The following is a 23,858-nucleotide window of genomic DNA, read 5'->3' as shown; positions in this document are numbered from 1 at the left end:
AATGCAACTACTAAACTAGAACATGTGACTGACATTTTTTAGAAAAAATGTTTTTTAAGATTTTATTTATTTATGAGAGAGAGAGAGGCAGAGACACAGGCAGAGGGAGAGAAGCAAGCTCCATGCAGGGAGCCCAACGTGGGACTCGATCCCGGGGGTCTCCAGAATCACATCCTGGGCTGAAGGTGGCGCTAAACCGCTAAGCCACTCGGGCTGCCCCCAAAAATGTTTCTTATGGAAGAATGATGAAAAATAGTTTTAAAACAGCAAGATGGAAGTCTTGAGAACCTATCAGTCAATAATAATATCAATAGGGACAATTTAGGGGTGCCTGGGTGGCTCAGTTAAGCATCCAACTAGTGATTTTGGCTCAAGTCATGATCTCATGGGTTGTGAGATTGAGCTTTGTGCTCAGGGGAGGTCTGGTGGTGATTCTTTCTCTCCCTATAACAAATCTTTAAAAAAGGGACAATCTAATACCACACAGTTGGGAGGTCAGGAGGGATCTGTCACTGCCCTAGAAACTGATAAACCTGAGTGAACACAGATCTGGAAATTAGTATTATTTGTGGTAGAATATTTTTACAGAATATTACAAGGCTGATTAAGGATAAAGCAGGCCAGAAATTTTGGTGTCTTAGAACTTCAGCCAACTGATAAGATGGCTACTTTCTGCTTCTTTTTTTTCTTCAAGTAAGCTCTACACCGGAGATGGAGCTCAAACTCCCCAACATCAGGAGACACAGGAGACACGTTCTCCAACTGAGCCAGCCGGGTGCCCCTAGTCTCCCTCTCTCCTTTAACAAAAGCCCTCCTAAGAAATGGAAATAAAAACCGAATAAATTGGGCAGGTAGGAAGGAGATGCTTACCTAGTCTCATAGCTCTCACTTTTCATGAGACAGAGAGGGGGTGGCGCAGAGACACGGGCAGAGAGAGAAGCAGGCTCCATGCAGGGAGCCTGAAGCAGAACTCGATCCCGGGACTCGAGGATCACCACCTGAGCTGAAGGCAGACACTCAACTGCTGAGCCACCCAGGTGTCCCTCATAGCTCCCACTTCTGGCCACTTGTAATGGATCCAGGCTACCGCTGCCCGGTGTCCCCTCATTAAAAGCCAAAATCTTTACCTACTGGACCCCAAGTCCATCCTAGATTTTGGAAGGAGAGTAAAAGTGGTGTATGGAGCCCCAGTGAGTTAAAGGTATGTACCAAGGGCTGGGAATATGTGGGTGGTATTGGGAGTGGGTGCAAGGAGGTGGGTGTTGGCAAGGCGAGCTGGGGAGTATTTTATCCCAGATGTTGTTTGGAAGTGCCAATCGGTTTTGGTACTGTTCTGAGGTTCTCCGCAGAGCATGTACCCCCATCACCTGCACAGGGCACACTCCCCTGCCTGCCCTGACACCACCCACCCACCCTGATGAAGCCAGTTGAGCAGGACCAGCATTTTGTAAGTGGTGGTGCTGAGGCCTAGTTCAAACCTTTGTTCTGATGATAAAAGTGACACATGGACACACACAACTCACGCATAGCAGAGCCTTGCTATTTTAAGAATGTACTTTATACAAAATAACCAGTTCATATGGAAATAAATCTACAGACCTCTGAGGATCAAAAAGCTTTTTAAAAAGTTCTTTTAAAAAATTATCCAACACACAGTATCGAACTAACTACTGAGGTAAGTGTCGCTCTCAGTGAAACAGGGAATCAGCAGACCACGACAAAATATACACAATATAAAAATAAATAGCATTCCCCTTTCCAGTACTGGCCAGGAAAGTTCACACGGCTTTTGCAGCAGAAGGAAAGAATCCCTGACACTGTGTGGTGGAGACTGGCCTGGGCTCCCAGGAGAGTGAGGTACCCGAGTCCCAGCTAGGCAAACAGGGTCACACAAAGGATATTCAATGGGGTTCAGCATTTCAATAATTTACTCAATATCCACACCCCCTGTTCCCAACCCCATCCCACCCTTTTTCAAAACCCATGCAGGAAGTCAGTTGGTTATTAGCCATTTCTACATATCAAAGTTCAGTCAGTCCCGTGGTATACAGTGAGAAACATTGACTATCTGGGGCGACAGCCCTCCTAGATTTCTGTTTCGCAAAGGCCTACAAAGCAGAGACAGATGAACACCTAACCTGGAGACAAAGCTTGTGTCACAGCTTCACGTGAGAGATGGGATGCAGAAATGTCCACTCAAGTTCTGTTAACTTAATTAACAGAATTAAAAGCAGGGCAAGGCTTGGTGTCCTAAGGTTCCAAATTAAAGAGAGAGTCCAACCCACCAAGACAGGAAAAGGGGTTTCTTCTTATGCAGCAAGTCTCAATCATATTTGTAGTTCCTAGACAGTGATGTGAGCCCAGGAATAAAAGCCTCTGCGTGCTCAACACAATGCCCAGTATTCTCCCAGGAGTGGTGAACAGAAAGCTCTCAGCAGGAACACTGCATTCCAGAAACCCCCAAAGGAGAACTGTCCTGGACTCACACACACATGAGCTGACTTCCTCCATGGAGGTCGCTGCAGACTGAGCAGGGGTGAATGGGCGGACAGATAACCATAGGGGGAACAGCAACCATGCTAGAAAACTCTAAGCCTTTCATTTCTTTGAAAATAGTTGTTCTGAAAGTATGTCAGCATTCTGACACTATGTAACTGTCCTTGGGACTGCTGGGTTAAGACTTCCTGTGAAATTTCAAATTAGGTCTTGAGAGTAGTACAGTAGTATTTATAAATTTGAACTTCCATTAAAGAGAAAAAAAGGAAGAAAAATTCAACCAAGTCGTATGGGTCGGGAGCTTGTTTCTGACATCTGTGATGACAGCAACACTGGGATTTTGTGTGTTTTGGACAGCACTTAGCATTCTCTTTGACTCCAGTAGGAATCACCATAAATAAGAATACAGCAGACAAATGCCATGGGGGAATGACACCTGATGGTTAGTCATGAGAAGCACTTTCAAGGTCTGAGTGCCATGATGAATCGACACTGAAAGCTAAGGTCTGAGTGAACTAAGGTGCACACACACACTACAGGTCTTCAGGTTTTCAATAAACATAAAACTAAAGATGAGCATGAGTTTTGCCTTTTTGAGAGCAGTCTGACTTGGGCTCATGGAGAATAAAGAAACATGAATAAGAAGCTCACGTGCACTGCCAGAACGTGTCCGACGTGATTAAGGAGGGGCAGAGTGGCTTTTAATTTTATTTTTAGAAAGTGGGATAGAAGAAGTTTTATGAAAAAGAATCTGCACATTTTGGCCTTACTTACTACTCTTCACATGCATCTACCACAATAAATTTCAGCCAACAGCTACTTTTTAAACAAACAGACTCTGAGGGGAAAAAAAAACCCCAAACCAGAAACCTTCCAAAAAGCTTTACTTTTTTCTGGGTCGTTTATGTCTCTTGGATCTTAGGGGAAAAAAAGATTCTAACTTAATAACGACTCTAACAAAGGCTAGCCACATCTGTTAAATCAAACAGGTGTCAGGGTTTCCTCATTACTCGTGGCTCCCAGCTAACCCTGCTGGGGACTCCTGAGAGCTGGCACATGGACAAGGTGGCAGTGACCCACCCTGTCAAAGTCCTTCTAGGCCGACAGCACATCATTTTTAGGACCTCCTCACACACTACTTGCTAGTTATACAGTGATTTGCTAACCATCATCCCCTCATGGAGAAGATGGCAAATGCATGTGCATCTGCTTAAGACACTTCACAAGTGCCAGAACAGAAAGACGGGAGAGAAGAAAAGGTGCTGTTGGGGGTTGGGAAGAGCAGATCCGTGGCTCACAGCAGCTCAACGTCACATGTGTTCCTGCAATCTTGTAGCTCCTGACGACTTTTAGCAGATCTGCACTTCAAAGACCAGTAAAAGTTCAGGATGTAGCAGACAAGGGCTGAAGCGCTGGTACCTGTAATGCATGACCCAACTCCCACATGGGATGCAACAAGGCTGCCACATTTGCTGCTGCCCTCGTTCCCAGAGTTATGGTAAGATACAGTAGTTCAACCCTTGATATTGTTCTTCCTTAATATTTCCTCACATCTCTACATCCTAAAGAAGGGAGGTTAAGGATAAAAGAATCTACAGATTTCTTCCTAATATTGTTCACAGCTTCTGTCTAGCGACAGTAACGGACTAAGAGGCTGGGAGAGTGAGGAGAAAAGGTTACCTCGAGCAGAGTGGGACAGGTCAGCCCAACTATTGCTTATGGTCCACTCCTCCCCAGGCCCCAGGGTCATTCAGCACAAAGCAAGGCCTCCAACCTCAGCACCAGGGGAACAGAACCTGTCGCTGTGATCCTAGTTAGGCAGCAGCTAAAGGCCTCTCACTCAAACCAACTTTCATGGGAGAAGAGAAAGGCTGTCAGCAGCGAGATGCTCTGGGTCCAGACCAGCTCTAACCAGACCCGAGCCAGCCGTAAAGACCAGTTGGTCTCTCCTCCCTGCTTCTATGCAGACATAAAACCAGAAGTAGTAATGCATCGGCCATGTTAACTCACACTAGCTCAAGAGCTGAACCATCAAATCTGTTCTTCCTGCAGGGACAGCGCTGACCCCTTCATTCTTCCAAACCAGATTATGCCAGTGATAGTTTCTAACAAGAATTCGGACCAAATGAGAACACAACCTCAAAACTCACTCCACTTAAAAAGCACACCAAATTTAAAACTGAAAAAATTCACATTTTTGTGCATTTTATCTTAAAGGCTCCTGCCTGAGCCTTAAGCCACAATGCCAGGTCAATTAGCATTCCCTTATTTGTATGAATTTCCTTTACACCGGAGCTGGTGTCTTGGGTTCCATCTGTTTAACATGGATGTTTCTAATTTGTTTCTTTTCCTAATAGCATAGGCTTAGCAAACTTTAAACATGATAGTTCCACGTTTCATCAAGGACTGGAATTGGAGAGAAAGATTCTAATGGACCCTCACAAGGCTGAATTTGTAAGAAACTAGGGCAGATTGATATTATATGGAAGCTTATCTACTATCCCAAAGGCATGCTTAATATATGCTATTCTTTACAAAAATCTGTAATCTCAGGGCATTTTTCCTTAGTTTTTTGTTTTCTTTGTGGGATATTAAAAACTTTAAAACATAGGAGTCCTAACTTTGGTGGTATCTCAGCTAAAATCAAATATAGAATGCTAAACAGGACAATCCAGTGTAATTCACTTCTAAAACTGTAACAAAGTAATTTAATACTGTAAAATTGTTTCCTATCATAGATATGACAAATGATTTCCAAGAACTCGTTCCTGAAAGCTATTTTAAATCACCATGACTTATTTTACTATGATTCACTTAAAATGAATTCAAACTATATATATTGAAATTCCTAAATTCAAACTGTAAATCTATAGAATACATTTTTCCTATTCAAAACTGTGCAATTTCTTTATTGATACTAACATATACAAACCTGAGTAGTCACTTCCACAAAATGTGATTCGTGCCAGAAAGCTTTGTGTGATGTCTACCAGTTCACAGTCCTGGCAGGTCTGTGAAGAGGACGATTCATTTTATATTCTAATAAGCAAAACACTAGTGATCCGAATTCCTGATACTGGTTTACACCTATCTGGTAGGGCTGATGGCAAATCAGGAAGGGCACCGCTCTCTGAAATCCAGGGATTGGGCCACTGGATGAGAGAGCAGCCTGCCTTCTAGGCTGATGCCTCTGGTAGGCTGTGTGAGAGCACTCTGCCTCCAAACTCAGAAACTCAGCAATCAGGGGGCAGTGCAATGGCACCCTCTCGTGCTGCTTAGAAAGGAGGCCTTCAACTCACAAGGGACTGCTGGCCACTGAGGAAACAGTGACATTTTACAAGAGTAAACTTTTCCTACCCTCTTCTCCAGCTCCCAAAAGTATTCAGTGTGACATGATTGTAAACAGATAAGGATCACTCTAGTGCTGCATGCCCACCACAGTTAGGACTTCCATTTCTTCCACATCCCCACCCACCCTTCCCACTTATTTACAATACATTCACCACCAACAACAAAAATTATTTTTAAAAGGCAACATGAAAATTCTGTAAACTGGACCCAGCTCCAAACACATTAATACTACGAGTAGTCCTTTCCCCAAATATATACCTGAGTTAGCTGCTCATGAAAGTTTACAAGCACCACTCCATTCTTAAGTATGACCCCCCCTCCCCCAAGGTTAAGATAATTTTCCCTGAACAAGAGTCTCAGGACTTAGACAAGCCATTACTAATTTCAGTTCAATTTGTTCTCGACTATTGGCCATACGAGAGATCCCCAACCAAGGACCCCTGTAAATTGGTGTTAGTCTAAGAAGTATGCTTCCAAGGCTCTGGGAAAGGCTTCAGCTCTTGGATGGCAGGACGTGATGCACTGTGAAGGGGTGTGGCAGGCTAACAGGAACAGAGATGGGCAGGGATCATTTCCCTAAATTCTCCATGTTCCAGTCTTCATGTGCAGCTTTCTGTTTCCTTGGGGTTTATTTCGTCCTTGGACTAACTCTGAGAGAAGCAATAAAGACAATTTAAACAAAATTAACAACGGTGCTATTTATTTTTAATTAATTAATTAATTAATTAATTAATTTTTAAGCTGTGCTGTTTAAAAAAATTAAATAAGCCAAAGTGCTGTACAGGTTCCTCTCCATCTGGGAAAATGGCTTGGTTTTGTTTCAGCTGTCACACTTAACTTCCAGAGAGTGGGCTCTGGCCCTCCTCACTCAGGAGCTGTAGGGACTCCCTGCACATTAGGGAACAATACTGATGCTCTTAATGATAATGACTTCACTGCGGTCAAGGAAGAGATGAAATGAGATACTGTGCATAGAGAACCATAGCACAGTGCCTCGCAGAAAAGCAGCACTTGAAGGTAGTTACTATTATTTAAAATCCTGACTGGTCTCTCTTCAGATGAAATAGATGAAGAAGGGTAAAAAATACTAAAGCTATCACATCAAAATAAAAGTTAGTGGCCAGTTTGGAAAAAGGAGCCTTGAACAATCCCCAAACAGCTGGTTACCAGACGAAAAGAAAATAGGAACATGAAGCTACTTCTGAGACGGTCTTCTCTCTCTCTCTCTCTTTTTTTTTTAAAGATTCCCATGAGGCTGTCTTCTCTGGACTCTCCCCATTGTTGAATCAACTGAGAGCACAGGGCCTGGGTGGCTCTTTTTACTTGGTTGCCAGGAGGGCATGATGTACTAGATTCTAGTTCAAGTTCCTATATTAACAGGACATCTTAAAAAATATATATTTTTCAGAATCACAATAAACTCATAATGAAGTATTTCCTGCCATCTGGAAGAATAACAGGAATTCTAATTTTGGATTTTTACCTGATCAAGAGGAAGTGTTGGGGGCTTATGTGGTGTCAGCTCTTCCTGTGATGTTGCTGGTGTTGGGGTCTTTGGGAACGAGGACTGTGACTGGACTGGATGCATTTGCATTCTATAGCCACAAGTAAGAACAGTTAAGAATTAATGAAGACATATTAATTAGAAAGGAAAGAGATCCTTTAATCATGAAAATCTCAGGGCGATAGTGCCTTAATTATCTAGGTAATCAAACTTGGAATCAACACAGGGACAAAGTACTACAAGTCTGATGCAATCATGTGACACCGCCTAAACAGTGTTCTTGACAAGTGTTTAAATGGACTCCAAACATAGGGAACAATGAGAAAAATCCAGAATCTGGGACATCTTACATGAGAACTAGCCTCAAATGTTTGAAAAACAAAACAAAACGATGACAGAATACATGTTGTAAATTAAGAGACTAAAGGACAGAGAAACCAAATATAAATACATTAACCTTAAGTGAATCCTGGATGGGAAAAAAACCCAAAATAAGATAAAACAAAGAAGCACAGCCATAAGAGACATTTTGGGGACAAATGGAGAAATTAAATAAGGGCTCTATATTAAACACTATTACTGTTATTTTCCTTCCATGGAATAACAGTTTCAGATTGTGCTCCAGGAGAATGACATAACTTGCAGCTGAAGTATATAGGAAGAAGGGGTCATGAAGTCTGCAACTTACTTCCCAATGGTTTGAAACAAAACATCAACATAAGTGATGAAGCATAAAACAAATATGGCAGAACAGTAAATGGGGAAGAAGTTTTGGAGGTAAGGTCTCAGGCTGGCATTGAAGAGCGGCACATTTGTTTTTAAGTTGGATGGTACTGGCTTTATGATTAGGGGTTCATGACTTTGGTGTAAAACAAGTTCATTTAACTGTTTTTATATATTATTAACTTGAAAATCTTCTGGATCACTGATCACCTCACGGAGCCTTAAAAACATCACTATTTGGGATCCCTGGGTGGCGCAGCGGTTTGGCGCCTGCCTTTGGCCCAGGGCGTGATCCTGGAGACCCGGGATCGAATCCCATGTCGGGCTCCCAGTGCATGGAGCCTGCTTCTCCCTCTGCCTGTGTCTCTGCCTCTCTCTCTCTCTGTGTGACTATCAAAAATAAATAAATAAATAAATAAATAAATAAATAAATAAATAAATAAATAAATAAATAAAATAAAAAAAAACAACAAAAAAACATCACTATTTGCAAGAATTCTCATGCGGACTGAATATGATTTGTTTTAATTCTGGATAAACCTAGTTTCTTTATTCAGTAGTGTTAGAGGAAGGAATGAAAGGCAAGGGATAAAACCTGAACATTACACATGATCTCCCATAACCTCAGGTTTGAAAGACCTATTTTACCTTGATCAGAGTATCTGAACTTAGCAGCAATGCTGATGCCTCTGCCTATGGCTCTTGAACTGTGGCTATCAAGTTTCCAGTGTCAAGATCTAACCAGTCATTTATGTATTTGTCTTTTTAAATTTTATTTTATTTTAAAAGATTTTATTTATTATTTATTTATTTATTTATTTATTTACTTATTTATTATTCATTCATTCATTCATTCATTCATGAGAGACACAGAAAGAGAGAGAGAGACAGGCAGAGACATAGGTACAGGGAGAAGGAGGATCCATGCAGGGAGCCTGATGTGAGACTCGATCTTGGGACTCCAGGATCATACCCTGGGCCGAATTCGGTGCTAAACCGCTGAGACATCCAGGCGTCCCTGTATTTATCTTTTTTTTTTTTTTTTTTTAAATTTATGCATGCACATGAGAGAGCGAGTGAGAGCGAGCAAGCAAGAGCAGGGAGGAGAGGGAGAAGCAGGCTTCTTGCTGAGCAGGATGTGGGGCTCAATCCCAGGACCCTGAGATCATGACTTGAGTCAAAGGCAGATGCTTCACTGACTAAGCCACACAGGCACCCAGCCAATTCACTTCCATGAGGGAACACAATGCCAAAGATAAAATCAGACTCAAAGGCTGAAACATTTCCAGTACGTCTCCAATTATCAATGATTCACACACTTTCCTTGGAACTACACCACTAAAGGTTATCACCTTCGTTCCCTAAAGCCATTTTTCTTTCTAAAACTAACATGTATTCTATTCTCAGAAAAAAGAAACAAAATCCAAGAAACTACTGAATGCAATCTTACCCTGAAGGCCTATACATTTCCTGGAAAGGTCCCCTTATTCCACTTCCAGTGCCAATCTGTTCCATCATTACAGCTTGAAAGTGACCCAGGCCCTCCTCCTGGCAGCGATAGATAGGGCCCTCCTGAGAGAGGCCATTGGGCTGGGCAGCCACTGGATGATGAGGTGGGTGAGGAGCCACAGGGGAAGAGTAAGGCCTAGGCTGGAAATGACTGGCTGGCCGCTGAGGTGTGTAAGGAGGCCCTGTCTGTAGCATCACACCATGGGGTTGGAAAGTAGATGAACCGAATCCCATTCCTGAACTCAGAGGTGGAGGAGGAGTTCCATAAAGGTACTCGCTGGTTGACAATGAGCTCTGCCGCTTGGTAGCTGCATTATGGTTGTCCAGGTCTAAAAATTCTTTTGGACTCTCTGGCCTCTCCATCGATTCATCCAGCTTCTCTTCCTCTGGACCAGGATTCTGCCCATCAGTTGAGACTACTTTAGCAGCCACCACATCCATTTGGGTTGGGGAAGTTAAGGCAGCATTCAGTGTCTCACAGCCTTGCAGATTAGCCAAGGTACTCTTATCTGAGAAGAGGGGCCTTGGTGGGGGAGGTGGATTAGGTGGGAGCCCACTTGGGCTTCCTGGGGGATGAATATGTCTTTGCCAGTCAGAAAAGCCCTGCGGACACGGATAATAAGGAGTTCGCTGATAGTGATGGTAGGAAGGCTGAGGCGGTGACTGGTAGGAATACCTCATTCCTTGGTGGGGACGATACCGGGGAAAGACTCCAGAATGAGAGTTATTAGATTGAAAGCCCCTAGGGGGAAAATGCTGAGGATGGGATATTGGGGGTTTACTTCCCATCATGGGGCCCAAACCTTGCAGACCTGGACTGATGTGGTAATGTGTGGCTGAATTTGGGTATTCCAGGCCAGGCATGTATAAGGGAGAAAACTGGCTTACGGTGCCCCCCAGCAAATTGGGGTCTGTGTTGGGAGGTGTAGCAGGGTTCTGTCCTGTACATGGCATGGTTTCCTGTAGCGTTTTGCCTCTGGGGCAGAGTGGCTTTTCTGAATCACTACCACCAAGGCCCTTCCCCTCTGATCCACAAGGGGATGCTTCAACAATCACTCCATTTTCAGCTAGAACCCCTCTATCTGCCAGAGTGGAGAGGTCTTGCATACATCCTTGAGTGGCTGGGCTGGTATAGTTGCTCTCTGGGGGCCAGGCATTCTTGCTCTTTGTTGCTTTACAGTTTTCTCCAGATTCTGAGGAGTCGCTTTTGAGCTCTGGGCCCTCTGTTTCCCTTTCCTGTGGCGAGCTCTGCCTGGTACAGTCGGTCTGCAAGGGAGGTGTAGGGTGAGGTAGTTGTTTGAGGTAAATTCCCTCTGAAGCACCAATGTTTGGTGGTTTCTCCTCAAGCCCAGGCAAGGGATCTGCTGTAGGAAAAACACAGATCCAAGTAATAATTCAGTAGCTGAAATTACAATACTGATGGGGATGACAGTGAAAAGAACATGAAAGCAATCAGATAAGGACAGGTGGGGTTGAGGTGGATATGTGGTCATTCAAGCTTCAGCCAAAAATTTTGAAGGTCTGTGAAAGGGATCATGTCGTCGAGGCCCTTGTAAACTCCACCTTATAGACCAAGAGATAATACCTAGCACCTCTACAGCTAACTCATAAAGTCTGCCAAAGAATGGAAATATCCCTGTCTCTCTCTTGCTGTGCTGTCACAGTCAGATTAGTAAATGAGTGGGAGATAATTCAAGTAGATGCACGTCATATATGGAGATACAATAAGAAAGACAAGTACATGATGGAAAAGTTTCAAGAAAGCTAGATCCCTGACTTCTGCCCCTCAAACAATAAGTTCCACAGCAGCAAGGACTTTATTTTGTTCCCCACCACTGTTTGTACTTGCACAAAATAGGGAATAAAGATTTCTTGAATGAAAGAAAATATTTAACTTGTCTAGATGTCTTGAAAACAAGATGGCTACAGAATAAAACTCAAAAGCCACCTTTAACTATTATAGAAATTTACTACACCCAAATAAATTAATTTACCAGGCTCAAATGCTTAATTATAAACTCAGAATTCTTTATCTTGTTGTTCTGTCAAACCAGAAATATGCTATTATTACATCCTTTCAAGTAGAACAGAGTTGTTGCTCAGGTGTGAACAAAATACAATTCTGGGGGATGCCTGGGTGGCTCAGTGGTTGAGTGTCTTGCCTTTGGTTCAGGGCGTAGTCCTGGGGTCCTGGGATGGAGTCCTGCATTGGACTCCCTGTAAGGAGCCTGCTTCTCTCTCTGCCTGTGTCTCTGCCTCTCTCTCTCTGTGTGTCTCTCATGAATAAATAAAATCTTAAAAAAAAAAAAAAATTCTGGTAACAGATCTTAAAGACAAGATTAAGTATTCACAACAACTTTTAAAGACCTACTAAAAATCTCAGTCAACTAATGAACTAATGCTGGCTTGAAAAATCAAAGGTGGGCAGCCCCGGTGGCTCAGCAGTTTAGTGCCACCTTCAGCCTGGGGTGTGACCCTGGAGACCCGGGATCGAGTCCCACGTTGGGTTCCCTGTATGGAGCCTACTTCCCTCTCTCTCTCTCTCTCTCTGCCATGAATAAATAAATAAAATCTTAAAAAAAAAAAACAAAAAAAACCCAAAGGTATAAGCTATACAATGAAATTTAAATCAACACTTTTCATTTTGTCAACATAAAACGTGGCAACTAACAAATAGCCTTATCCACATTTTCACCAGAGGGTTTATTCTGAAGCTTGAGTTCCAGACACCATTTAAAATCAGTATTAGACAATTGTGTTAGAGCTAGTGTTCACAAGTGGGCCTTCCCTTGAAAGAAACACTTTTAAAAAGTAAGTCTGAATTGGGGAATATGGCAGAGTAGGAGGATCTTAAGCTCATCTCGTCTCATGGTAACAACTAGGTAACTAGATAATACCAGGATCAGCAGAAAGCAACCTAAAGGCTGGCAGAACAGACTCTCCACAGCTAAATGTAGAGCAGTGGCCACATCCAGGAGGGTAGGAAGGACAGAGGCGTTGTTGGGAGCCAAATGGATCCCCAGGCTGTCCACAGCAGGGAGGGATGCAGTGGGCATACAGATGGGAGAGGGGCAGATGCCCAAACCAGAAACCCCAGGCACGGAACCTGTGTGGGGAAGGTGAATTCCTGTTACATTTGGGTTTGAAAACCAGAGGGACCCAAGAATCTGGGGCTTATTGGTACCTGAAACTTTAAAAATCAGTGGGCTCAGCTCTGGGAAATCCAGGAGACTAGAGTCCCTGGCCTTAAAAAGACAGCAGCCCTACTGAGATAGAGCATAGAAGCAACAGTGTGAAAAAATATCTGACTTTTATGGAAAGGAGATTCATTTACTCATAGTGTATACTGGAGGGGAAGGAATCTTTGGGAGACCACTCAAAGAACAAAAGTGGGCAGGCACCATTTTCCTCCCTTGCTTCCTAGCCTAGATAGATGGACACCCGTGGGAACCAGCGCAGTGCTAACACTTGTCACAGAGCTATCAGTGTGCCCTGCCCTGGCATTCTCCTGCAGAAATACCCCTCCACCCAAGCCTGGGCAGAAGTTTCCTGGGCAGCTGCAGCTCTCTCCTCCAGCAGACTGGTGAGGAGCTTCCTGGCAGTTATGGGTCCTGTTTTGCATTTTTCTGTTGACTTGGCCCCCTCAATATGCCCTTGGCTGGAGCCCACCCAAAGAGATGCCAAGAGCCTGGGAAGATGCAAGCAGCTAGGACAAGGACAAGCACTACTTCAAAGAGATTCCTGCCCTGCTTGGATACAGGAGAAGATAACCACACATACCAGTCTCACTGAGGCTCCCACAGTGGGCTGGGGGTAGACAAGCTGTTTGGACTGAAGGCCAACCCTACCAATGAAAGCTTCTCAGAGGACAACACACAGAAAGTGTCCAGCAGTTTGGTTCTACTGCACCTCTGATAAATGCCTGGCCTAACTCAACCCAAGCTTGGGTGGCCCAAGACTGACCCACTAACAATGCAGGGACTAAACAGGCAACAGGCAAATAGAGCCACTGTAGACAACTGGATTGAAGGCAAATGTGTCTCAGTTGCAAGACTCAGCTACTCTACAGTATGGTGCACACAACACGCTGAAGCCAGTTATACATAAGAGAAATCCCATAAAACCATAAGCTCATTTTTCAGCAGAAACTTTGTAGGCCACAGGAAATGATATAATATATCCAAAGTGCTAAAAGAAAAAAACACCAGTAGCCAAGAATATTCTATTCAGGAACGCTATCATTAACTAGAAGGAGAGTCTTCTCAGGCAAAGAAAAATTAAGGGAATTCATCATCACTAACCAGACCTATGAGAAATCTTAAAAGGGACTTTGAGTGGAAAGGAAAGATCATATGCAGGAGTAAGAAAAGAAGGAAGCACAAAAGCAGGGAAGTTAAGTATATCTATAAAAGTCAGTTAAAGTGATTCACAAAACAAAAGGATAAAAAGTACGACACCATTTGCCTAAAACCTGGTGGGGAGGCATGGTGGAAGTAAAGAATGGGTTCAAATTTAAGTGACAATCAACTTAACATAGACTACTACATGCAAAAGATGGGGTATATATATATACCTAATAGCAACCACACATCAAAAACCAGTAGTTGATATACAAAAAATACAGAGAAAGGAATCCAAGTGTATCACTACAGAAAGCCACCAAACCTGACAAAAGAGAGCCAAGAGAAGAAACAGAGAACTAAAAAAAGAAACCAAAAAAAAAAAAAACCCCCAAAAAAACCCAAAACAAAACCTTAAAACAAGTAACAATGGTAATACGAACTTATCTATAAATAATTCTCTGAAAAAAAAAAATTACTCTGGATGTAAATGGACTAAATGTTCCAATCAAAATATATGGTGCGGGATCCCTGGGTGGCGCAGCGGTTTAGCGCCTGCCTTTGGCCCAGGGCGCGATCCTGGAGACCCAGGATCGAATCCCACATCGGGCTCCCAGTGCATGGAGCCTGCTTCTCCCTCTGCCTGTGTCTCTACCTCTCTCTCTCTCTCTCTCTCTGTGTGCCTATCATAAAAAAAAAAAATATATATATATATATATATATATATGGTGCTACAATTGATTAAAAAGAAAAAAAAAAGGCTCATCTATAATGCTGCCTACAAGAGACTCATTTCAGACCAAAAAGACACATGCAGGGCAGCCTGGGTGGCTCAGTGGTTTAGCTCTGCCTTCAGCCCAGGGCGTGATCCTGGAGACCCGGGATTGAGTCCCATGTCGGGCTCCCTGCATGGAGCCTGCTTCTCCCTCTGTCTGTGTCTCTGCCTCCACCCCCCCCCCCCCCGTGAATAAATAAATAAAATCTTAAAAAGATTTAAAAACACATTCAGATTGAAAGTGAAGGGACGGAGAAGCATTTAATCATGCAAATGGATGTCAAAAGAAACACAAGGTAGCAATACCTATTTCAGACAAAACAGAATGTAACAAAGACTGTAATAAGAGACAAAGAAGGACACTACATAATCAAAAGGCAAGATCCCATAAGAAGATATAACAATTGTAAATATTTATGCACCCAACACTGGAACACTGAAATACAAAAAGCAGCCAATGACAAACATAAAGGAAATAATAAGAATACAATAATAATAGGGGACTTTCACACCCTACTTATATCAATGGACAGAGCATCCAACAGAAAATCAACAAGGAAGAGAGAGAGAGGCAGAGAACCCTGGAGTTCTGGGATCGAGTTCCACATCGGGCTCTTGTGTGGAGCCTGCTTCTCCCAGCGCCTGTGTCTCTCTCTCTTGCTGTGCCTCTCATGAATAAATAAATAAAATCTTTAAAAACAAACAAAAAAACATTTTTTTAAAAAACAAAAAAAAAAAAATTTATTTTTAAGTGATCTCTACAACCAACATGGGACTTGAATTCACAACCCCAAGATAAAGAGTTGCATATTCTACTGATTGAGCCAGCCAGGCGCCCATTTACAGTTTCACCAAAAATAATAAAATACCTAGAAGTAAACTTAACAAAGGAGGCAAAAAAGGTTGATACTCTGAAAACTATAAAACACTGATAAAAAAAATTAAAGACAAGATAATCAATGGAAAGATATGCCATTAAAAAAAAAAAAAAAAAAAAAAAGGGAAGTCAGCCCAAGTGGCTCAGTGGTTTAGCGCTGACTTCGGCCCAGGGCGTGATCCTGGAGACCCGGGATTGAGTCCCATGTCAGGCTCCCTGCATGGAGCCTGCTTCTCCCTCTGCCTGTGTCTCTGCCTCTCTATGTCTCTCATGAATAGATAAATAAAATCTTAAAAAAAAGGGGGGGGGGGGGCAGAAGACATGAACAGACATTTCTTCAAAGAAGGCATTTAAATAGCCAACAGACACATGAAAAGATGCTTATCATCAAGGAAATGCTAATTAAAACCACAATGAGGTATCACCTCACAGCCCACAGAATGGCTAAAATCAACAACACAAGAAACAAATGTTGGTGAGGATGTAGAAAAAAAAACATTGGGCACTGTTGGGAGGAAAGCAAACTGGTGTAGCCAATTCTAGAAAATCGTATGGAGGTTCCTCAAAAAATTAAAAATAGAATTACCATATGATCCATTAATTCCACTACTGGGTATTTGTCCAAAGAATAGGAGAACAATAATTTGAAAGGTATATGCACCCTATGTTTACTACAGCACTAGAGTTTACTTAGCTATCTACAATAGCCAGGATATGGAAGCAACCCATGTGTCCACTGAAAGATGAATGGATCAAGAAGTGGTTATGAATAAATAATGGAGTATTGACCATAAAAAATGAAATATTGCTATTTACAACAACATGGATGGAAGATATAATGCTAAGTGAAATAAATCAGGAGAAAAACAAATACTATATGATTTCACTCATATGGGGAATTTAAAAAACGAACAAAGAAAAAGACCAACAGAAAAACGGACTCTTAATTATAGAGAACTGATGGTTACCAGAGAGGAGGTGGGTGGGGAAATGGGTGAAATAGGTGATGGGAATTAAGAGCACACTTATCAAAAAAAAGAAAAAAAGAAAAAAGAAAAAAGAAAAAAAGAGCACACTTATCATGAAGAGCACAGAGTAATGTAGGGATTTGTTGAATCACAATATTGTACACCTGAAACTAATATAACACTGTATATAGTATTATATACAATTATAGTTGGGGCTGGATCCCACAACTCTGAGATCATGACCTGAGCTGAAATCAAGAGTCAGACGCTTAAATGACTGAGCCACTCAGGTGCCCCTCTCCAGTCATATGTTGAAGAAAATAACATAAGACGGGGTGGACATCTATTCTAGAAACACGCACTAATTACACAAAATATGCTTTTCATCTTCTAAATTTTCAGGTTAATCTCTTAAATGATATTTCTAAGAAATCCCTTCTAGATATGCTAGGTCTAACCACTCTTCATTCTGAGTAGCTATAGATATGTGTCCAAAGAATAGAAGGATGGAAATAATCAGGTTTTAAGTGCTGAAAACTTATTTCATAATGATAAAGTTTAAGACTGTCATTCTTCAAGATAGTTTGAGGATGCAGTGGTTGAGAGCATGGGTGCTAGACTGAGTGGGTCTGGGTAAAAATCTCGGCTCCACCACTTACTAGCAACGTGAAGCCAAGCAACCTAATGCTTTGTGCCTTGGATTTTCCATCTTTATAAACAAGAATAATAAAATAGCCACGTCTATAAGTCTCAAAAAAACTGCATGGTACAGGAAGGACCACATTTGTGTAACCATCACTACTACCTTTCAGATCTTTGGCCCAATCCAAGTGAGTAGTTCAAGAAGCTAGAAGTAAGTTTGACAGTCTTTGTAAAAAAGATTCCTTTTGAATTAAGAGTTTTCATGTTAGACATCAGACAAAAGTGTTGGTGTAAATTACCTCGGTCATTCTCAGGCTCTTGTGTTTCACTGTTCTCCTGTGTCCTCCCAGGGTTCCCCAAGGTAGGCTTGGGGGCTGACACACTTACTGATGCTGAGTGAGCTACCTGTGGAAAAGGGCCAGGTAAATGGGGGGGTGTAGGCTGTCTGGGGTGGTAAGGCACACCTGGTGGGCAAACTCGGGAAGAAAGTTGCTGCATGGCAATCATCTCTGGGCTGTCCATCATGGAGTCCCCTCCTTGTACCCCTCGCAGAGCCTGGGAGGGTGCTCCAAAAAGAGAACTTGGCGTTGGGGCCAGAGGTGGCTGTAACCGATGTCCACCAGATTTACAGGGTGGTCGCATATACCCTGAAGAAGCAACTCCATGAGGTAGAAAGCTTGATTGTTCAGTCCACTGGTTTGTGGGGAGAGGAGGTCTCATCACTCGAGAATCCATCATATGACCAAGAGTACGAGGCTGGTGAGAGGGTCCTGGCCCCATGGGGGGCTTCTCATCTGTGCCCAAGGTTCCTGGATTTGTAGCACCATGGTTCCCATTCCAGACAGCAGTGTGTACTCGATTCAGGTACTTGTATGATCGGTACATGTGACTGGGAGGAATTTCTGAGCTTTCAGTAAAGTCTGGGGGTCGAGTTGGAGCCCCACCATGCCTAGGAGGAATAAATCCTGACTGGAATTGAGTAGGGGGATAAATATTTCCATCCTGACTGGGGCCACCCATTTGCCTAAGCTGTAAGGATCCAGGATGTGATCCCATGTTAGTAAGGTGTGTCAGCCCCCCACACATTTGCTTCTCTTCTGGTGTCCCTAGCCTGGGTCCTCGGTGGTTGTTAATTCCAACTGGAGGCTGGCAACAAGAAAAGAAAAAAAAGCAGAGTTAAAATAAAATCTTAAAAAAAAAAAAAAAAAAAAAAAAGGACAGAAGACATGAACAGACATTTCTTCAAAGAAGACATTTAAATAGCCAATGGACACATGAAAAGATGCTTATCATCAAGGAAATGCAAATCAAAACCACAATGACCCATAAAATAAGGCATATCTTATAATGTGTTTAATCTATAGTAATAAACTCTATAGAATGAAAGATGATGAATTAACTTTAACCTGGTAGGAGACTGTACTTCTGAAGTTTATCTGTGAAACCTTCTGCATTTGTATATTGTGAGTAGGTTACTTACCTGCATGGCAAAAGGCTGATGCTGCTGTATAGGTTCTCCAGGGTGTGGTTCTGGGACCCTAGAGGAGACATATAAATTGGCAGGATCTGATCCTCGAAGAGGGCCAAATGTTCCTGGTACTGCTGGCTTCTGGAGGGTGTTGAGTAAAGGCAAGGGGAGACAAAAACAAAAACAAAAACAATAAAAACCAACCAACCAACCAACGAAACAAAAACCCAAAGAAAAGGGAGAGCACAGAAGACGTTAGATAGAAAATAGGATGTTCCTACAGAATGGTAGCATATGGCCTTACCCAACACTGGGGCTAGTTCCAGAGCCCAAAGCAATCTCTTGCTGCAGGACAGAAAAACTGTGTTTCTTAATCTCTTTTTCATTATTGCCTCTTGCCCCAAATGCTTTTTTTTTTTTTAAAGATTTTATTTATTTATTCATCAGAGAGAGAGAGAGAGAGAGAGAGAAAGGCAGAGACACACGCAGAGGGAGAAGCAAGTTCCATGCAGGGAGCCCGACATGGGACTCGATCCGGGGTCTCCAGGATCACACCCTGGGCTGAAGGCGGAGCTAAACCGCTGAGCCACCCGGGCTGGCCCCCAATGCCTTTTTTTTTTTTTTTAATTATTTATTTATTTATGATAGTCACACAGAGAGAGAGAGAGAGAGAGGCAGAGGGAGAAGCAGGCTCCATGCACCAGTAGCCCGACGTGGGATTCGATCCCAGGTCTCCAGGATCGCGCCCTGGGCCAAAGGCAGGCGCCAAACCGCTGCGCCACCCAGGGATCCCCCCCAATGCCTTTTAAGCCAATTTTCCCCCAACTGCCTCCCAACATGAATTTAATTTTAAAAAAAATTTTTTTTAATTTATTATTTATGATAGTCAGAGAGAGAGAGGCAGAGACATAGGCAGAGGGAGAAGCAGGCTCCATGCACCGGGAGCCCGACGTGGGATTCAATCCCGGGTCTCCGGGATCGCGCCCTGGGCCAAAGGCAGGTGCCAAACCGCCGCGCCACCCAGGGATCCCCCAACATGAAATTTTAATGCTGCAGATATGCTGTGTATTTTATATGCTGTATGTATTTCTGTGCTTTGTACATGAAAAGAGTTTTATAGATCCCAATTTTTGCCCATCTTGAGAGTGCATCAGATTGATTAATAGAAAGATTTAAAATTAGAGGAAGAATGAATAAAGAAAGGACAGAAGAGGGAAGAAGAAATCATTCACATACAGAAAAGTTACTTTGGAAGATGAGCAATTACAAAGGTTTCACTTTTCTTTGAATTATCAACTAGGAGAAACCACAATAGAATTTTAAGCTATTCCTTACCATCTGGTTTAAAAGGGGTGCCTGGTTGGGCATCCCACCATAATGTAGGGGACGAGAAAAGCCTCGGGTATTTGAAGTGCCCACCTCCCGAGGGAGTTGTGAGGAACTGCTGCTATGATTATCCCCAGAAGAAGAAGCTCGCCGTGCAGGTGGCAATGACTTTCCTCCATTCTCCACTGGCTGTTGCTTCTTGCTGGGCCCTTCCAAATCCCTGGAGCGGGTCCAGACATGGCTTCCACTGCTTCGTCCAGCCCGGCTACGTCTCTTCTCTCGCTTTTCATCCTCTCTGATCCAGAATTCTTCATCTGTGTCTCCGTCATCACCAGGAAAATGCTTCATCATTGCCCGATGGAAACACCTCTCTAAATTATCAGACATCTTGGTATATTCTATGGGAAGATACAAGGATTAACTTCCAGGTACAGGTCTTAGAGGACATAAAAGACATTTCTCTTACCAACAAACAATAATAAAGATGCTATTTGGCTAAATTCTTAAGCTTAATTCAACTCGAGTGTTATTATGTTGTGTGGCTATGGACACAAGATGAAGACACTGTTTTTGTCTTAAAAGGCTCTAGGACTATTACCTTAAACCAACACATTTAATTCTTCAAGGCTAAATCGAAGAATTATTAAATACAGTCACTGAAGCTACTTAGTTGTTTTTAAAAATTTTTATTCATTCATTCATTCATTCATTTATTTTTTATTTATGATAGTCACACACAGAGAGAGAGAGAGAGAGAGAGGCAGAAACACAGGCAGAGGGAGAAGCAGTCTCCATGCACCGGGAGCCCGACGTGGGACTCGATCCCAGGTCTCTAGGATCGCGCCCTGGGCCAAAGGCAGGCGCTAAACCACTGCGCCACCCAGGGATCCCTATTTATTTATTTTTAAAAATTATTCATGAGAGACACACAGAGAGGCAGAGACACAGGCAGGGGGAAAAGCAGGGTCCTTGCAAGGAGCCTGATGTGGGACTCGATCCCAGGACTGAGATCACACCCTGAGCCAAAGGCAGACTCTCAACCGCTGAGCCTCTCAGACATCCAAATTCTGTTTATTTTTAAAGACTTATTTATTTAAGAGGGAGAAATTAGGGGGAGGGGTGGTTAGGAAAGGGAGAGAGACAATCTTTTTCTTTTTAATATTTTATTTATTCATGAGACACACACAGATAGAGAAAGAGGCACACAGGCAGAGGGAGAAGCGGGCTCCATGCAGGGATCCTGATGTGGTCTCCAGGATGAGGCCCTGGGCTGAAGGAAGCGCTAAACCATTGAGCCACCTGGGCTGCCTGGAGAGATAGAATCTTAAACAGTCACTCTGCTGAACACATGGCCAACGTGGGGCTTGAACTCATGACTCTGAGATTATGACCTGAGGAGAAACCGAGAGCCGGATGCTTAACTGACTGAGTCACCCAGGTGTCCCAAATCTCCTTAGTTTTGAAGCTAAAGCATTTGACCTACTGCATAAATGACTCCAAGTTTCTATACTTGGAGCCATACATTCTTTGTTATTGGAGATCTACTCAGTGGACTTCTGAAGAGGATTTAAGAATATAGGTTCAGGGCGATCCCTGGGTGGCTCAGCAGTTTAGCGCCTGCCTTCGGCCCTGGGCGTGATCCTGGAGTCCAGGGATCAAGTCCCACAGGTTGGGCTCCCTGCATGGAGTCTGCTTCTCCCTCTGCCTCTCACTCTCTCTCTGTGTCTTTCATGAATAAATAAATAAAATCTTAAAAAAAAAATAACACAGGTTCAGTCTTGGGGATCCCTGGGTGGCTCAGCGGTTTAGTGCCTGCCTTCAGCCCAGGGCATGATCCTGGAGTCCCAGGATAGAGTCCTGTATCAGGATCCCTGCGTGGAGCCTGCTTCTCTGTGTCTCTGCCTCTCTCTGTGTGTCTCTCATGAATAAATAAAATCTTAAAAAAAAAAAAAAAAAAGAATATATAGGGTCGATCTTGTCAACGGTTAGTGGTCTGTGTTAAGGAAGCACAGTACAAACTAAACCCAGACTGGTCTCTAAGATAATGAAAAATAACCTGAGACCAGTTAGCTACAAGATACATTCTTTTGTCATATAGGATAGGAGTGGTTCAGGCATATACTGTGTAAGTGGTTAGAATGGCCAATCCCACAGCTTTAAATTACATTTTGTTTATAGTCCCAATGAAAGGTCTGAATCATTTCTAAAAGAGATGCACTTCTATTTTTGTGTATTTCTAAAAAAGAAGGTATTCTGTTCTGGACTGAAATGGTGTTAATAAATGTATCCTCAGCAAACTCCTTCCCCACTTACCACTACTTTCTCCATTATATTTTCGACAATTTCTGAACATAGTCTTCATGTCATTCACAAACTCCTCCTTGGTACAGTATAAACCTCCATTCAGTTTCTTCTCCATGCTTGAAATATCCATGGGGACCTAAAATAGGACACACTAAATTACAACATGCTGGAGAAAAAACATCTCATAGTCCTTATGAGGCAAAGGAATTATGTCATTATGAGATGCTCAGGAGCCTGGCATATAATCCAGCAACCCTGATTCTCAAGAGCAACAAGTAAACTTTTAAAAAAAATTTTTTTAAATTTTAAAAAGATTTTATTTATTTATTCATGAGAGACACAGAGAGAGAGAGAGAGAGGCAGAGACACAGGCAGAGGGAGAAACAGGCTCCATGCAGGGAGCCTGACGTGGGACTCGATCCCGGGTCTCCCAGGATCACGCCCTGGACTGAAGGCGGCACTAAACCGCTGAGCCACCTGGGCTGCCCGATTTTTTAAAAATTTTGCAATAGGTAAACTTAAAACAAAAAACACAACAAAAAAATCAAGAAAGAAACAAATACCACAGTAGGTATAACTGCAAAGGTAGCCTATACCTTAATAATCTGGTAATAGTTTGGGGCATACGACTCATCCACAGGTTCTAAAAAGGGCCAGGAATCCTTGTGAGCCTTTACCACATCTAGAACTGAAAGTCAAAGAGAGCTTAAATTAACACACTCACACAGGAGTACTTCAGTCAGAAATAGTAACAGTTGAGAATGGGAACTGACCTTTATACATGGCAGTGAAATCATCATCCAACTCAAAGCTGTGAATCACAAAATAAGAAATAGTAACTTTGACCACCTTCTTTCCTGATCTCTTAATTCAAGCACAGATACATAGCTAATTTATACCAAGGTTTGGATCAGTCAATAAACTGTTTTTAAGCTAAGTCTGTAACACTGATAATCTCTAGAAAATATTATGAAGGCAGAGGTTAGCAAGCCTAATAAGCACACAAAGGGAGTATCATAAGACAAACAAACAAACAAACCCAAAGGGAGTATCATTTTTGTTATCTGTAAAATGATGGGGTGGACTTAGATGATCCACAACTTAATTTATGATTCTATAATGTTGGTTATTTAAGTGCACATTATTTCCTGGGTTTTATTTTAACCTAATGAATATTTTTGTAATCTAAAGAATAATAATACAAAAAAGGCATACAGAAGAATGAGAAGATCAGGAACACTGAATATTACACAGGGTTGTTTTAAGAATTACATAAGAAGAGTGCTTAACACAATGCCAGAATGTTTCTGGTTGCTACGGTTAGTATCATCAAATACTCACATGTCTTTAGTCTTTTTTTCTTCTCTCATGGGGGAATAAGGGTCCAGATGGGAAAGTTCTGGGGGGAGCTCCTTCCCTTGGGCTAGCAGCCATGCCCTTTCTTCTCTGAGCTTTCTTCTCTTTGCTCGATCTGCAATGAACACAGCGCATTATGGTATGTGAGGTTAAGCACTCTTTAGAGGATTAGACTAGATGTTTGTTAATCAATTTTGAGAGGAGAAACAAAGATCACTT

The 23,858-nt window shown here is 42.5% G+C and overlaps 1 protein-coding gene across 5 annotated transcripts in view; it reads right to left on the bottom strand.

Annotated features, from left to right (window-relative positions):
* Positions 1 to 1,540: 1,540 nt before the first annotated feature.
* The window catches only part of CECR2 (CECR2 histone acetyl-lysine reader), a 174,277-nt gene continuing 151,959 nt past the window's right edge, over positions 1,541 to 23,858 (bottom strand). For 2 of the 5 annotated variants that reach the window (XM_072799638.1, XM_072799640.1), the window contains 10 exons: positions 23,625 to 23,754; positions 23,057 to 23,094; positions 22,880 to 22,971; positions 22,293 to 22,419; positions 19,989 to 20,377; positions 18,666 to 18,794; positions 17,485 to 18,331; positions 9,525 to 10,947; positions 7,331 to 7,442; positions 1,541 to 6,497 (listed from right to left, as the gene is read on the bottom strand). In XM_072799638.1, coding sequence (XP_072655739.1) covers positions 6,492 to 6,497; positions 7,331 to 7,442; positions 9,525 to 10,947; positions 17,485 to 18,331; positions 18,666 to 18,794; positions 19,989 to 20,377; positions 22,293 to 22,419; positions 22,880 to 22,971; positions 23,057 to 23,094; positions 23,625 to 23,754 — 3,293 coding nt within the window. In that variant the 3' untranslated portion in view covers positions 1,541 to 6,491. The remainder of the gene's footprint in view (positions 6,498 to 7,330; positions 7,443 to 9,524; positions 10,948 to 17,484; positions 18,332 to 18,665; positions 18,795 to 19,988; positions 20,378 to 22,292; positions 22,420 to 22,879; positions 22,972 to 23,056; positions 23,095 to 23,624; positions 23,755 to 23,858) is intronic. The other 3 variants (XM_072799639.1, XM_072799642.1, XM_072799641.1) reach the window with 3 other exon arrangements.

The sequence above is a fragment of the Canis lupus genome, chromosome 25, assembly GCF_048164855.1.
Source record: "Canis lupus baileyi chromosome 25, mCanLup2.hap1, whole genome shotgun sequence".
NCBI classification, from domain to species: Eukaryota; Metazoa; Chordata; class Mammalia; order Carnivora; family Canidae; genus Canis; species Canis lupus.
Note: the sequence above shows the minus strand (reverse complement) of the source record. Positions and strands in the feature narration are given on the sequence as shown.